The 14,137-nt window shown below is 43.8% G+C and overlaps 1 protein-coding gene across 1 annotated transcript in view; it reads right to left on the reverse strand.

Moving 5' to 3' along the window:
- Positions 1-1,640: 1,640 nt before the first annotated feature.
- lrp12 (low density lipoprotein receptor-related protein 12) overlaps positions 1,641-14,137 on the reverse strand; it is a 39,216-nt gene continuing 26,719 nt past the window's right edge. The window contains exons 4-10 of the mRNA XM_021571703.3: positions 13,853-14,055; positions 11,191-11,369; positions 6,698-6,928; positions 6,256-6,477; positions 4,951-5,420; positions 4,479-4,611; positions 1,641-3,645 (exon numbers count right to left, since the gene is read on the reverse strand). Of these exons, the coding sequence (XP_021427378.1) occupies positions 2,698-3,645; positions 4,479-4,611; positions 4,951-5,420; positions 6,256-6,477; positions 6,698-6,928; positions 11,191-11,369; positions 13,853-14,055 (2,386 nt within the window). The 3' untranslated portion in view covers positions 1,641-2,697. The remainder of the gene's footprint in view (positions 3,646-4,478; positions 4,612-4,950; positions 5,421-6,255; positions 6,478-6,697; positions 6,929-11,190; positions 11,370-13,852; positions 14,056-14,137) is intronic.

Here is a 14,137-nt window from a genome sequence, read left to right on the forward strand (position 1 = left end):
AGATTAACAAGTTAAGATTTAATTTGGTGTATTGCACTTGTGAATGTATGAAAGTTAAATATTTTCTAGAAATATTTTGGAATTTCACACTCTTCCTTTTCAGTGGATGTTGTCGAGGGGTTCAGAACTGAAAAAGTGTGTGCGAGCAAGGAGGCCTACAAATCTGACTTGGTTAAACCAGCTCTGTCAGGAGGAATGGGCCAAAATTCACCCAATTTGTTGTGGGAAGCTTGTGGAAAGCTACCCAAAATGTTTGATCCAAGTTAAACAATTTAAAGGTAATGTTACCAAATACTAATTGAGTGTATGTAAACTTCTGACCCACTGGGAATGTGATGAAAGAAATAAAAGCTGAAATAAATAATTCTCTCTACTATTATTCTGACATTTCACAATCTTAAAATAAAGTGGTGATCCTAACTGACCTAAAACTGAGTTTTTACTAGGATTAAATGTCAGGAATTGTGAAAAACTGAGTTTAAATATATTTGGCTAAGATGTATGTAAACTTCTGACTTCAACTGTACTTCTTGCACTTCGCTGAGCAGAGCTGTTGTGAAGGAAGCTGTCAAGGAAGTGAGTTTGTGCTTCTACTGGACCTCCCGTACGGAGCTTCTGCATGCCAACATAGGCTCTGCAATTGCGTAACACCATCCAATACGGCGCCTCCGACCACATTTTCGGATCAAGCATAAATTGGCTTTAAGATAGATTGGCCTAACATCACCACAACAGCATGTTTCCAATAAAAGACGCATCAAACTAGTTCTGCTATTGAACAATTCACATTGAACAGGCCCAAATAAACGTGTTCCTTCAGTGATGTACTTTGTTGTTTATGTTGCTTCTGAAAGTGGACATGGAATGGAAAGTCCTGCCACTAGAGAGTAGATATCTTCTCACAGTTTGCATGCATCATGACCATCAAAACGCTAATTTACAGAATACTCCAATGCCAGGTATTACCATGGCAACTGCCCAAGCCTGTTGTCGTACAATATAAGGGTTGTACCAGAATGTGAATTACGCTATGACATTTGGGAAGGTCTCAGTATTGTGCATGATTTTTCTTAAGGGCCTAATAATAAACTGTACATTTTAATGTGGCATGAACTCAACCAGTCAGGATATCTTCATCTGATTGTCCAAGAAATAACTTCAACTTTTACCCTCCACTTGGCCTACACCACTGCCGGTAGCCTACCCTCTCAGCCAAGGCAATGTTAAACACTTGAACATACACAGAATAGACTACAGACGTCAGTATACTTGGATGCGCATTTTTTATTAAACCTGTATTTAACTAGGCCAGCCAATTAAGAACAAATTCTTACAATGACAGCCTAGGAACAGTGGGTTAACTGCCTTGTTCAGGGGCAGAATGAGATTTGTACCTTGTCAGATCGGGGATTCGATCTAGCAACTTTTCGGTTACTGGCCCAACGCTCTAACCACTAGGCTACCTGATGCATTTGTGTCTAGCTGCAGGCTAGTTGTCAAGTGATATTGTCGACCATCAGGTGATTCAGTAAAGAAAACAAATATTGACAGCAATACAGGTACGAACATTAGTCCTGAATTTACTATTGACTTTGAGCATTACAAATTTCACCTCATATCCCAACAAAGAAACAAACAAGTTAGCAGGATGAATGCTTTATTCTGATTTTCTACATGCAGAAAACAGTTATGCTTATATACTTGTTTTTCAATGTATCACTTTAACAAAACAATAGCACAAGACAATTTGACATGCATCTTCTCAAGTAATAACTACTGAAAATGAAATAAATACACAGTGGCACAAGTATTCTCAGTACCAAAACACAGAGGTTACCAAAACAGTAACAAAACAATAAATACAACAAACATCTGTGGATGTTATACAACGTTTCGTCTTCAGAAAGAGGTTCTCTGCAATTTACTTTTCATAAATAAACTGCTCTTGCTAAGATCACGCATGAGAACACATCAGTACCTTTCAATAGAAAATGATTTACACAGCCTCCCATTGAACTGAAATGAAACAAACATACCATCACACGGTAAGCCACAGATACTCAGAGCCCTCACCCTCACATTCCCTATACCGAAGAAACAACTGACATCAAATAAAGCTGACAGCTATTTTTAAATCTCGTCTAGCTTTTCACAGGCTCGAGTTTGTTAATTGTCCGTACTCTATACTTGGTCTCTCTCGTACCATTATTCTTGAACATAAAAAGACAGCTGGTTTATTCTGCTTCATCCCAAATTAGTGTGAGAAGAAGAGGTGCTGTGGCTACGTTGCTATACACCTCAGTCCCACTCTGCTTGCCTTGAGCTAAGCCTAACTCACACTCACAGGTGCACGTGTCTTGTTGCTATGGAGGCAATTCAACTTCTGCTCGGCTAGACAAAGTCAAGGTTCAGTAGTTCTACTCCCCAGTTCCCAGGCTGAGTTGGAACTCCCGAGGGAAAGGTCTGGAACTGGAACTTGGAGGGGAAGAGGGGGAGGTTGGGCAGAGATTGTACCATCTGATGAATACACCAAGAAGACTGCAATACAGTACGAACTACAGACGTTTCAAAAACGGGGCATAAAAATTACATTTACCCCCGCCCTCTTCCAGAGAAAATAAATGGCAAAGTTTTACAGGGATGGTCCATTTTGACAGTCAGTTGAGTCAAACTGTAACGTCATTTAGGTTAGAGCTATTAGCAGAGCAGAAGTAACTCGTCATCACTATTGGTCTCCGTCTTGCCTGTGGCCTCCAGACAGGCGTCTGGGATCTGTGCGGTGTGAACCATGCTACAGTGTTCACAGGGCCCGTTCCGGCCCAGGGACACCCGGCCTGACCTGAGAGAGGCTGGGGATGATAGGCGGGGGGCAGCCTGATCTAGACCTACCTCCAAGCTGAGGAGCCTGGAGGTCTCGCTGGTGGAGTCAGTGTCCGAGGCAGCATCCGATACAGGGATAAGCAGCTCCACGTCGTCTTCGTCCTCCCTGGTCCCTGCTCCATGCTCTAGGTGCCTCAGAGGGCTGTGGTTCTGGGTTCCCCCACCTGAGGAGCCTCCGGAGCGGCCCAGGGAGAAACGTACCCAGTGCAGGCTGCGGGTGACCCGGCTCAGGGCACTGCTCAGCTGGCTCCTCCCGGTCGCAGTACACTGAGGCTCTGCTGCCTCTCCCCCTGGGGTCTCCATGGTGTGTGCCTCCACCACTGCCGGGCTGGCCCTAGCCCGGTGGCTGTCCCTACGGCTGGGCAGAGGGGCGGGAGTGGTAGAGTTTGTCGACACCGAGACGATGGCCTCCACTGCAGTTGCCGGAGGGGTCTTTACGGGGAGGGGGGCTACAAGCCCCCCCACGGCCCCAGGGACATCCCGGCGCTCGCTCTCTGTATCTGTGTCATCCGAGTCGAGGGGCAGCAACCCACGGTTGGGTCCAGCCCTGTCGGGTTCGTGGGCCGAGCAGCCACCGTTACTGCTGGTGGTGCTGTTGTCCTCGCCGTCAGCAGACACCAGGGCCAGTGAGCCGGAGCGCCGTGAGCGTGTGAAGTTGAAGAGGCGTTGCCAGATGTTGCTGTGGCGACCGGAGGTGGGCAGGTGGATGGAGGTGAAACCCAACTGGGAGCGAACAGCCAACCTCAGGTTCTCCAACACAGACGCCTGGACAACACACAGGGAGAACAGCAAGACTGTCAGTATCATCAATCAAATAATAAAGCCCTTTTTAAATCAACAGTTTACACAGTCCTTTACAGTAAGAAATCCAATCTATTATAGATGACAATAAACATCAAACTCCTGAGATGTGAATCTGAAGGTCATTGGGAAATGTGTCTCCCAACAGAAACCAGGAAAAACGACAGTTTATCCCACATAGTTGTAAGCTGGCGGCAAACGGGACTGTTTGTTGGGATTTCCATGACAAAGGCTTTATGAGGAGAGAAACGTTGGTGCTGAACAAACTTGTTGGAGGAGTGGCTATACAGAGAAGCAGGCAGGACAGCTTGATTCGTGGCTCCGGACCTGTCCGTGTTTGGCTGACTAACTGTGACCCTCCTGGCTGCTAAAGCGATCTTCCCTCCACTCAGAGACAAACGATGCTTCCTCCCTCCACTCCACTTTCAGCTGTGAATGTGTACATGCTCAAATAAACTATATATAACTATATATAATACTATATATAAACGGCCATATACTGTAAACAGCCATAATGTTCTCCATACAGCAGTTACTGCTTAACTAAACAATCCCAGTCAACTTCCACTTAATGAATCACAGTTAAACCGCTTCAACTTTGGTTACTGAAGTCAGGTTGTTAGACATTACACAGTTGATTCTTGGTGTCTCCAATCCTATGACAATGATAGGCATTCACGCCCGGACTTGAAATGTGCACTCTTAACACAGACGTAAGCTTAAGTCATGTACGGACAAGAGGATCACCTCTTCTGAGGAGAACAAGAGAGGGCAGTGTGATCTAGATGTAGACTTACCTGGTTGCCGGAGCAGACAGGGAAGTCCTCCACCGGGGGTATAAGGCCCTGGGCGATCAGCTGGCCATACGACGGAGGAGCCTCCCTCCTCAGGAGCTCAGCCTCAACTCTGGACAGCTGGGTCTCAAATGACCTGGGGAAACAGTTAAGAAGGATTCCAAGGAATGGAAGCAACAAACACAACCAGATCAGTTAGACGTACAAAAAAAAGTTCATTCAGTGTCCTTTGATGGAGATCAAAGACAGAAATCAGAGAACTAACTAGCTATATGAATCCAAAGAAAGCATTTACAAAAGCCTAAAAACTAGTCTGGATTACCAATCATCTATCGTAGTAGGTGTAAAACATACTAAAGCTGTCATAGCAAACCACGCAGACAGAAACAAAGTCTTATGACTTATGTGGGCACTGTATAACTGTTTAACAACTGTGCAATAACAGGAGTAATAGCATGGGGTCTAAGTTTATTACCTGCGCTCAAACATCCGGAGGGAGTACAGTTTGCAGGTGCAGCCCAGAGCGATGACCAGCAGCAGGCCACAGATGAGACTTCCTATAACCGCCGCCGTGATGACCCGTGTGGGCACGATGACCGGACAACTCTCCTCGTCGCTCCCGTCACCGCAGTCGTCCTGCGCGTCGCACACCCAGCTCTCAAACACACAGCGGTTGTTCTTGCAGTGGAAGTTGCCAGGCTGGCAGAAGAAGCAGTTCTTCTCGTCCGAGCCGTTGGGGCAGCGGTTCTGGTAGTTGCAGCGGTCCGAGCGCGGGTAGCAAGCGCCGTTCCTGGAGCAGGGGAACTCATCCTCCTGGCAGGTGCTGCAGTTGACCTCGTCGCGGCCATTGGGGCAGTGCCAGTAACCGTCGCAGCGCTGCTGCTCCGTGTAGCAGCCCCAGTTGCCCCCACACGGGATCTCCCAGGGCAGACAGAAACCGTCCACCTGGCAGGAGATGAGGTAGATTTCATTAATTAGTTGATTCGAGGGCATCCGTAATGATTCCAAAATAATGAAATCGAGACTTTTCAAGGGAGAGTTTAAAGGGAAATATCAGAAGCACTTCTAGGTCAGTGAGATGCGTTTTACACATATTTGGCCTCGAAGAAAGTGGGTCTGGGTTTCGTGCGTTTAACGATACACGTGCGCCGAACGATACACAATACACCCATTGACAACAATACGGACGAGATCAGAAAATGAAAGTAAGTCCTGCTTTGTGGCATTTCGCAAAGCCTCTGATATACCAATCGCACTATATATTTGTGTGCGTGTAGATATTGTTGTACTTCTTCGATAGAGCCATTGGATGTCTTTCAGCGGATTCATTCCGATATATACACACGATGACACATACTACAAATACTACAGCTCTGTGTTGGCCAGTGCTTCCTGCTCTGGTCCCGTCGTGCATTCGGTATGAATGCTGGATCTTGTGGTACACTATGAGCAGAGGAATAGACAGGAAGTCGATGAATGAAATGAAATGAAATGAAAATGAGCTTGTTCTAGCTTGTGGCGAGGATATTTTTTATGTTTATGAAAAACGTAACGTTGTTAATATGCTATATACAGTGGCAGAGATAAGGCTAAATGTCACTTTAAATAAACAAGATTGTTTGTTTAGATTTTTTTTTTTTTTAAAGCCTTTCTCCCGCGCAATAAATAAGAAGCTAGTATGCAACGACGGAAAACTATTAATTGAATCAATCGGCCCTAGCAACCAAACCAATAGCAACTAATCGATTTGGAGAAACTTGGGTTGAACTCATGCGCCTACCTGGTAGGTGACATTGAAGCCCCTTGCCGCATTGATCTTGTCAGCGTAGAAGTGAACGCGCAGCTGGCCCGAGGACGAGACCACGGCCATGGGGGCACGGGAGTCAAAGGCTGTGAGGACGCGGAGTAGACGGCGAGGGTTCTCTTCCAAGCCGTCGTACACCTTGACGTAGTCCCCATAGCCCGTCCCGTCTAGCTTGAAGTCCATGAAACGCAGGATCACCTGGAATCAGTCCATTAAATAATTAATTAATGATTTTAAATACATAGTCTGCGTCTGGTGAGCCTTTGTCAAAAATTGTTTACCATATAAGGATAGCGTGTCATTTCAGACAAACCCATAGTTGTCTCAGCCATGTGAATACCGTACAATAATACACACATGCAAAAAAATCATTGAGGATAAAAAAAAATAATAATCAACAGTCCTAGCTACATCCAACCTTGCGGTGGTCGCCTGTGTCGATAAGCCAGGTGCAGTTGCTGCCTGGTGGGTAGAAGTCAGGGTAGTTGGGTGAGCTGAAGGTGCCGTAGAAGTTCCGCAGCCACTCGCCGCAGGTAGGCACGTCACAGTCGATCTCGTCACCAAGGTCCTGGCAGTCGATGCTGCCATCGCATTTGAGCGACTCGTGCAGGCAGGTGTAGACGCGGGTGTAGCGGGAAAGGCAGGGAAACTGAATGATAATTGTATTAATTAATAATATTAATATTATTTTATTTGACAAATGTAAAATACATATAGTTGTCTTGGCCATGGGAGTACAACAAAAAATTGTAGAGGATTGAAAACAAAGTCTATAAACGTATTTTCAATTGTGGTCCTTGCTTTTATCAAGTGGGCAAAATAATGGACAGCTTGCGCAAGATTGGCTGTACACTAGACACCCCATACTCACTTTATATTCAATTAAATTGGATAATACATACAGAAAGTATTCACACCCCTTGACTTTTTCCACATTTTGTTGTGTTACAGCCTTAATTTAAAATCGCCTAAATTTAGATTTTGTGTCAAGTAGAACATTTTCTATGAACTAATTTAAAATGAAAAGCTGAAAATGCTTGAGTCAATTAGTATTAAACTCTTCTGTTATAGCAAGCCTAAATAAGTTCAGGAGTACAAACGTGCCTAACAAATTACATAAGTTGCATGGAGATCACCTATTGGTAGATGAGTAAAAATACTGACATTGAATATCATTTTGAGCATGGTAAAGTTATTAATTACCCTTTAAATATACCCAGTCACTACAAAGATACAGGCGTCCTTCCTAACTGAGGTTTCCTACCTCTTCAGAAACTCAGGGATTTCACCATGAGGCCATGGTTACAGAGCTCAATGGCAGTGATAGGAGAAGTCCCATGTGGCTCAGTTCGTAGAGCATGGAGCTTGCAATGCCAGTGTTATGGGTTCGATTCCCACAAGGGACCAGTACAAAATAGTATGAAAAATGTATGCACTCACTCCTGTAAGTCAATCTTGAGAAGTGTCTGCGAAATGTTAAATTGAATTACTCCACAATACTAACCTAAATGGCTGAGTGAAAGGAAGGAAGGAAATATTCCATGACATGCATCTAGTGAAAGAAATACACTTTTTGTCCGGAATACAAAGTGTTATGTTTGGGGCAAATCCAGTACAACACATCACTGAGTACAACTCTTCATATTTTTAAGGGTGGTGGTGGCTGCATCATGTTATGGGTATGCTTGTCATCGGCAAGGACTAGGGAGTTTTGGGGGGGATAAAAAATAAATGGAATAGAGTTAAGCACAGACAAAATCCTATAGGAAAACCTGGTTCAGTCTGCTTTCCAAAAGACACTGGGAGACAAATGCACCTTTCAGCAGGCCAAATATACAGGAGTTGCTTACCAAAATTACATTTAAAATTGGCTTGAAAATCTATGTCAAGGGTAAAACATTGAGGGCCTCCCGCATGGCTCAGCGGTCTAAGGCACTGTATCGAAGTGCTAGCTGCGTCACTACAGATCCTGGTTCGATCCCAGGGCTGTGTTGCAGCCGGCTGCGACCGGGAGACCCATGAGGCTGCGCACAATTGGCCCAGCATCATCCAGATTAGGGGAGGGTTTGGCCGGCTGGGTTGTCCTCATTGCGCTCTATCAACTCCTGTGGCGGGCTGGGCGCAATGCATGCTGACAAGGTCACCAGTTTCCTCCGACACATTGGTGCGGCTGGCTTCCGGGTTAAGCAAGCATTTTGTTAAGAAGCAGTGCGACTTGACACAAAAATTAAATAAATAATTAAAGACTGTAAAATGGCTGTCTAGCAATGACCAATAACCAGCTTGAAGATTTATACAATCCAGGTGTACAAAGCTCTTAGAGACTTACCCAGAAAAAGTCGCAGCTGTAATCGCTGCCGAAGATTATTCTAACATGTATTGACTTAGGGGTGTGAATACTTACAGTACCAGTCAAATGTTTGGACACTCCTACTCATTCCAGTGTTTTTCTTTATTTTGACTATTTTCTACATTGTAGCTTCCGGGTTAAGCAAGCATTTTGTTAAGAAGCAGTGCGACTTGACACAAAAATTAAATAAATAATTAAAGACTGTAAAATGGCTGTCTAGCAATGACCAATAACCAGCTTGAAGATTTATACAATCCAGGTGTACAAAGCTCTTAGAGACTTACCCAGAAAAAGTCGCAGCTGTAATCGCTGCCGAAGATTATTCTAACATGTATTGACTTAGGGGTGTGAATACTTACAGTACCAGTCAAATGTTTGGACACTCCTACTCATTCCAGTGTTTTTCTTTATTTTGACTATTTTCTACATTGTAGAATAATAGTGAAGACATCAAAACTATAAAATAACACATATGGAATCATGTAGTAACCAAAAAAAGTGCTAAATCAAAATATATTTTAGATTATAGATTCTTCAAAGTAGCCACCCTTACCCTTGATGACAGCTTTGCACACTCTTGGCATTCCCTTCAAGAGGTAGTCACCTGGATTGCATTTCAATTAACAGGTGTGGCTTGTTAAAAGTTTGGTAAAAGACCAAGTCCATTTTATGGCAAGAACAACTCAAATAAGCAAAGAGAAATGACAGCCTATCATTACTTTAAGACATGAAGGTCAGTCAATCCAGAGTTTCTTCAAGTGCAGTCGCAAAAACCATCAAGTGTTATGATTAAACTGGCTCTCATGAGGTACGCCACAGGAAAGGAAGACCCAGATTTACCTCTGCTGCAGAGGATAAATTCATTCGAGTTACCAGCCTCAGAAATTGCAGCTCAAATATATGTTTCAGAGTTCAAGTGACAGACATCTCAACATAAACTGTTCAGACACTGCGTGAATCATGGTCAAATTGCTACAAAGAAACCACTACTACAGAACACCAATAAGAAGAAGAGACTTGCTTGAGCCAAAAAACATGAGCAACGGACATTAGACCGGTGGAAATCTGTCCTTTGGACTGATGAGTTCAAATTTCAGAGTTTTGGTTCCAACCGTAGTGTCTTTCTGAGACACAAAGTAGGTGAACGAATGATCTCCGCATGTGTGGTTCCCACCGTGAAGCTTGGAGGAGGAGGTGTGATGGTGCTTGCTGGTGACACTGTCTGTGATTTATTTAGAATTCAAGGCACACTTGAAAAGCATGGCAACCACAGCATTCTGCAGCGATATGCCATCCCATCTGGTTTGGGACTATAATTTCAACAGGACAATGACCAAAAACACACCTCCAGGCTGTGTAACGGCTATTTGACCAAGGAGAGCGATGGAGTGCTGCATCAGATGACCTGGCCTCCACAATCCCCCGACCTCAACCCAATTGGTTGGCGCCCCCCCTTGGGTTGTGCCGTGGCGGAGATCTTTGTGGGCTATACTCAACCTTGTCTCAGGATGGTAAGTTGGTGGTTGAAGATATCCCTCTAGTGGTGCGGGGGCTGTGCTTTGGCAAAGTGGGTGGGGTTATATCCTTCCTGTTTGGCCCTGTCCGGGGGTGTCCTCGGATGGGGCCACAGTGTCTCCTGACCCCTCCTGTCTCAGCCTCCAGTATTTATGCTGCAGTAGTTCATGTGTCGGGGGGCTAGGGTCAGTTTGTTATATCTGGAGTACTTCTCCTGTCCTATTCGGTGTCCTGTGTGAATTTAAGTGTGCTCTCTCTAATTCTCTCTTTCTTTCTCTCTCTCGGAGGACCTGAGCCCTAGGACCATGCCTCAGGACTACCTGACATGATGACTCCTTGCTGTCCCCAGTCCACCTGGCCGTGCTGCTGCTCCAGTTTCAACTGTTCTGCCTTATTATTATTGGACCATGCTGGTCATTTATGAACATTTGAACATCTTGGCCATGTTCTGTTATAATCTCCACCCGGCACAGCCAGAAGAGGACTGGCCACCCCACATAGCCTGGTTCCTCTCTAGGTTTCTTCCTAGGTTTTGGCCTTTCTAGGGAGTTTTTCCTAGCCACTGTGCTTCTACACCTGCATTGCTTGCTGTTTGGGGTTTTAGGCTAGGTTTCTGTACAGCACTTTGAGATATCAGCTGATGTACGAAGGGCTATATAAATAAATTTGATTTGATTTTAATTGAGATGGTTTGGGATGAGTTGGACCGCAGAGTGAAGGAAAAGCAGCCAACAAGTGTTCAGCATATGTGGGAACTCCTTCAAGACTGTTGGAAAAGTATTCCTCGTGAAGCTGGTTGAGAGAATGCCAAGAGTGTGCAAAGCTTTCATCAAGGCAAAAGGTGGCTACTTTGTAGAAACTAAAATCTAAAATATATTTTGATTTGTTTTAACACTTTTTTGGTTACTAAATGATTCCATATGTGTTATTTCACAGTTGATGTCTTCACTAGTATTCTACAATGTAGCAAATAATAAATATAAAGAAAAACCCTTGAATGAGTAGGTGTCCAAACTTTTGACTGGTACTGTATGTAAATGAGATACCTGGTTGAAGGCACAGGGCTGGAAGGAGAATGCTGCCGAGGGGTTGGGCTGGACGCATAGCTCCTCATCCGAGTTGTCACCACACTCGTCCATGGTGTTGCACTTCCACGACTCCGGGATGCACTTTCCGTTGGAGCAGTGGAACTGGTCCAAGTCGCAGCTGATCATCTCCGATTTTCCTGAAATTAGGAATATTAGGAAATACTAGGACTGTGGCGGTCAGGAAAGTTCCGTCAGCCGGTGATTGTCAAGCAAATATCTGTCGGCCTCAAGGTAATTGACCGTTAATTAACATGAACACGTTTTGCATCTCCTGGCTTCCACACATCCCTGCCACTGACACAGACCTTTGGAACATGTACATTTTAAAAAAGTCTCAGAAATACATGTAATATGGCCTACATCTTCACAATAAATCCATTATTCATTTTAAAATGGGTCTAAAGAAGCATGATATGAAGAAAATGTCCTTATTTAGGTCCTGATCTGGCTATGCCAAATGGCTGTGGGCTACACTAGTTCATTTAGCAGACAAGATTTGCTTAGGATTCCGTGGCATTATTTTATAGTGTATGAAGAATACAATTGAACAAAGCTGAATAAAATAGAAAGGACATTTTCTCCAAACAATTTGAGGGAGTGCACGCGTGCGCGGCTATTCTGTGTTGAGGGGTTAACAAAGAAATACCTATTCCTATATGCTTAATTTAGAGTTATTAGTGTAACTTCAATTCTACAAATGTTGGAATATATGTTTTGACTTTTAATACATTGTAAGGCTGCATGATGTGACTCTAATGATGATTTGAAAAAAGTAGCTTGAAAGGCATGAGCTCTGCTTTGTTTCTTGAGCAGGCTGCATACACATTACATCAGTCTCTCATTCACAATTTGACAAGCACTTGATAATGCTTATAATTTCACGTCGGCAATAAATATTCCAAACAGTCTGGTACAGTTGTGGGATGCGAAGGGTAGCCCAGTGGTTAGAATGGCAGGGTAGCCTAGTGGTTAGAGCGTTGGACTAGTAACCAAAATGTTTCATGTTCAAATCCCTGAGCTGACAAGGTACAAATCTGTCGTTCTGCCCCTGAACAGGCAGTTAACCCACTGTTCCTAGGCCGTTAAAAAAAACTTGAAACTCACACACTGCTTGCTTGGGTCTGCCAGTTAGGCTCTACACCCCTTGTAGAGCGGCTTAATTTTAAGAAGTTATTTGGCCACTTTAACCTTATTTGGCCATCCAAACCTTATCAAAATATATAGGACTATGGGCTAGGCTACATGAGGTGTGATACTAACCTTATTAAAACGTATAGGGCTTTGGGTTAGACTACATGAGGTGTGATACTAACCTTATTAAAACATATAGGGCTTTGGGCTAGACTACATGAGGTGTGATACTAACCTTATTAAAACATATAGGGCTTTGGGCTAGACTACATGAGGTGTGATACTAACCTTATTAAAACATATAGGGCTTTGGGCTAGGATACAAGAGGTGTGCAATTATGATTTGAAAAAGTTGCAAAAAAAATGCAGTTTCTTATGCTGGGCATCATTCACAAGTGATATTATATCATTCACAAGTGATAGGCTAATATTGTCACCCATCAGACTATTCTTGATTTAATCATGTCTTTACATATACTAAATAATATATGTGTGAAATTTGTTTTGGATTTAGAATGGACCATTATCATGCACCTGTATCGAAACAGGGACAGCGGAAAAAAATACATGTCATCCATCTATGGACTTAAATAGTGAATGGAGAACGCTTTTCCCCGTGGTTTATTTTCATGCCAGCCAGGTAGGCTATACTCCTGTTGTAAAGATAAACAATGTGCTTAATATTAGGAAAGTTGAGAAATAAATATAGTAGGCCTAGCCTTTAGAAAGCTGATGGGATCCTCCTCTTTAGTAGAGGCCATCACTCTGCTTTCTCACGCAATTGCATAGCCTATAGAAATGTTACACAACATGAGCTCATGGGCTCTCATGAAGTGTTTGGTTCAATTTTCTGAAACATTTGCATTGATGTCAGAGTGATTAGAGGAACAATATAGTGCTGACTACCAGGTAGGTAGCAAGTTTGGTAGGCTACTATATGACCAGCAGCCGCATCAGAGCTTGGAGAAGCCTAATTACCGTGACTAAATGGTCACATGGAATTTGACTGCCTTCATGACTCGCGACCGCTGCTGTAGCAGAAATCTGGTCACCGCAACAGCCCTAGGGGAAATACCACCATTTAATGCAGTGTGGGACCATTTAAAAATGTTTTACCATTAGTGACAATCAAGCGATTGTGGTATCATTTAGTTAAATTACGTACAATGATAGTGTTTATTGATCAAGCTGTGCACCATCAACATTATATCAGCAGAATCAATTTCTTCATACGTTCATTTATAGACGTGCACAGTTCGTGAGCCTCTGATCCTCTGTCTTTTTACACATTTGAAAATCCAATGCTTGGAGACAAGAGAGAAAAGCATAGAAAGAGGACAAAAAAACTAAAAGCTGCTTTCTCTCTTTTCTCTTGGGGGTAGGAACATCCTCACCACCAGTAGACATCTGTCCACATGTCATCTCTGATCTGACCGTACAGTAGCCCTTGATACAGATATAAATAGCATGACTCTGCGAGTGGTGCTACCTGTTATATAAGACAGCCTGAAGCCCTTGCCAGTCATGATGTCGTCTGAGTGGAACTTAATCCACACGTGGTCCTGGGAGGAAATGTAAGGGGCTGGGATGGATGAGCCACATGCCCGGTAGCCGTCCAGGTTCTTGTAGGTGCTAATGGAGATCCAGTCCAGGCCGCAACGGTGGGAGCTCTGGATCTCAAAGTCCTGGAAACTGCGGGGAGAAATGGCAAAGGGTTAAAAGAGGTTTCCCGACAGTAAAAACCATTCATGTACTGTACATTTCACAATTTAGT

Source organism: Oncorhynchus mykiss, chromosome 18 (genome assembly GCF_057628025.1).
Source record: "Oncorhynchus mykiss isolate SJ-2025 chromosome 18, ASM5762802v1, whole genome shotgun sequence".
Lineage (NCBI taxonomy): Eukaryota > Metazoa > Chordata > Actinopteri > Salmoniformes > Salmonidae > Oncorhynchus > Oncorhynchus mykiss.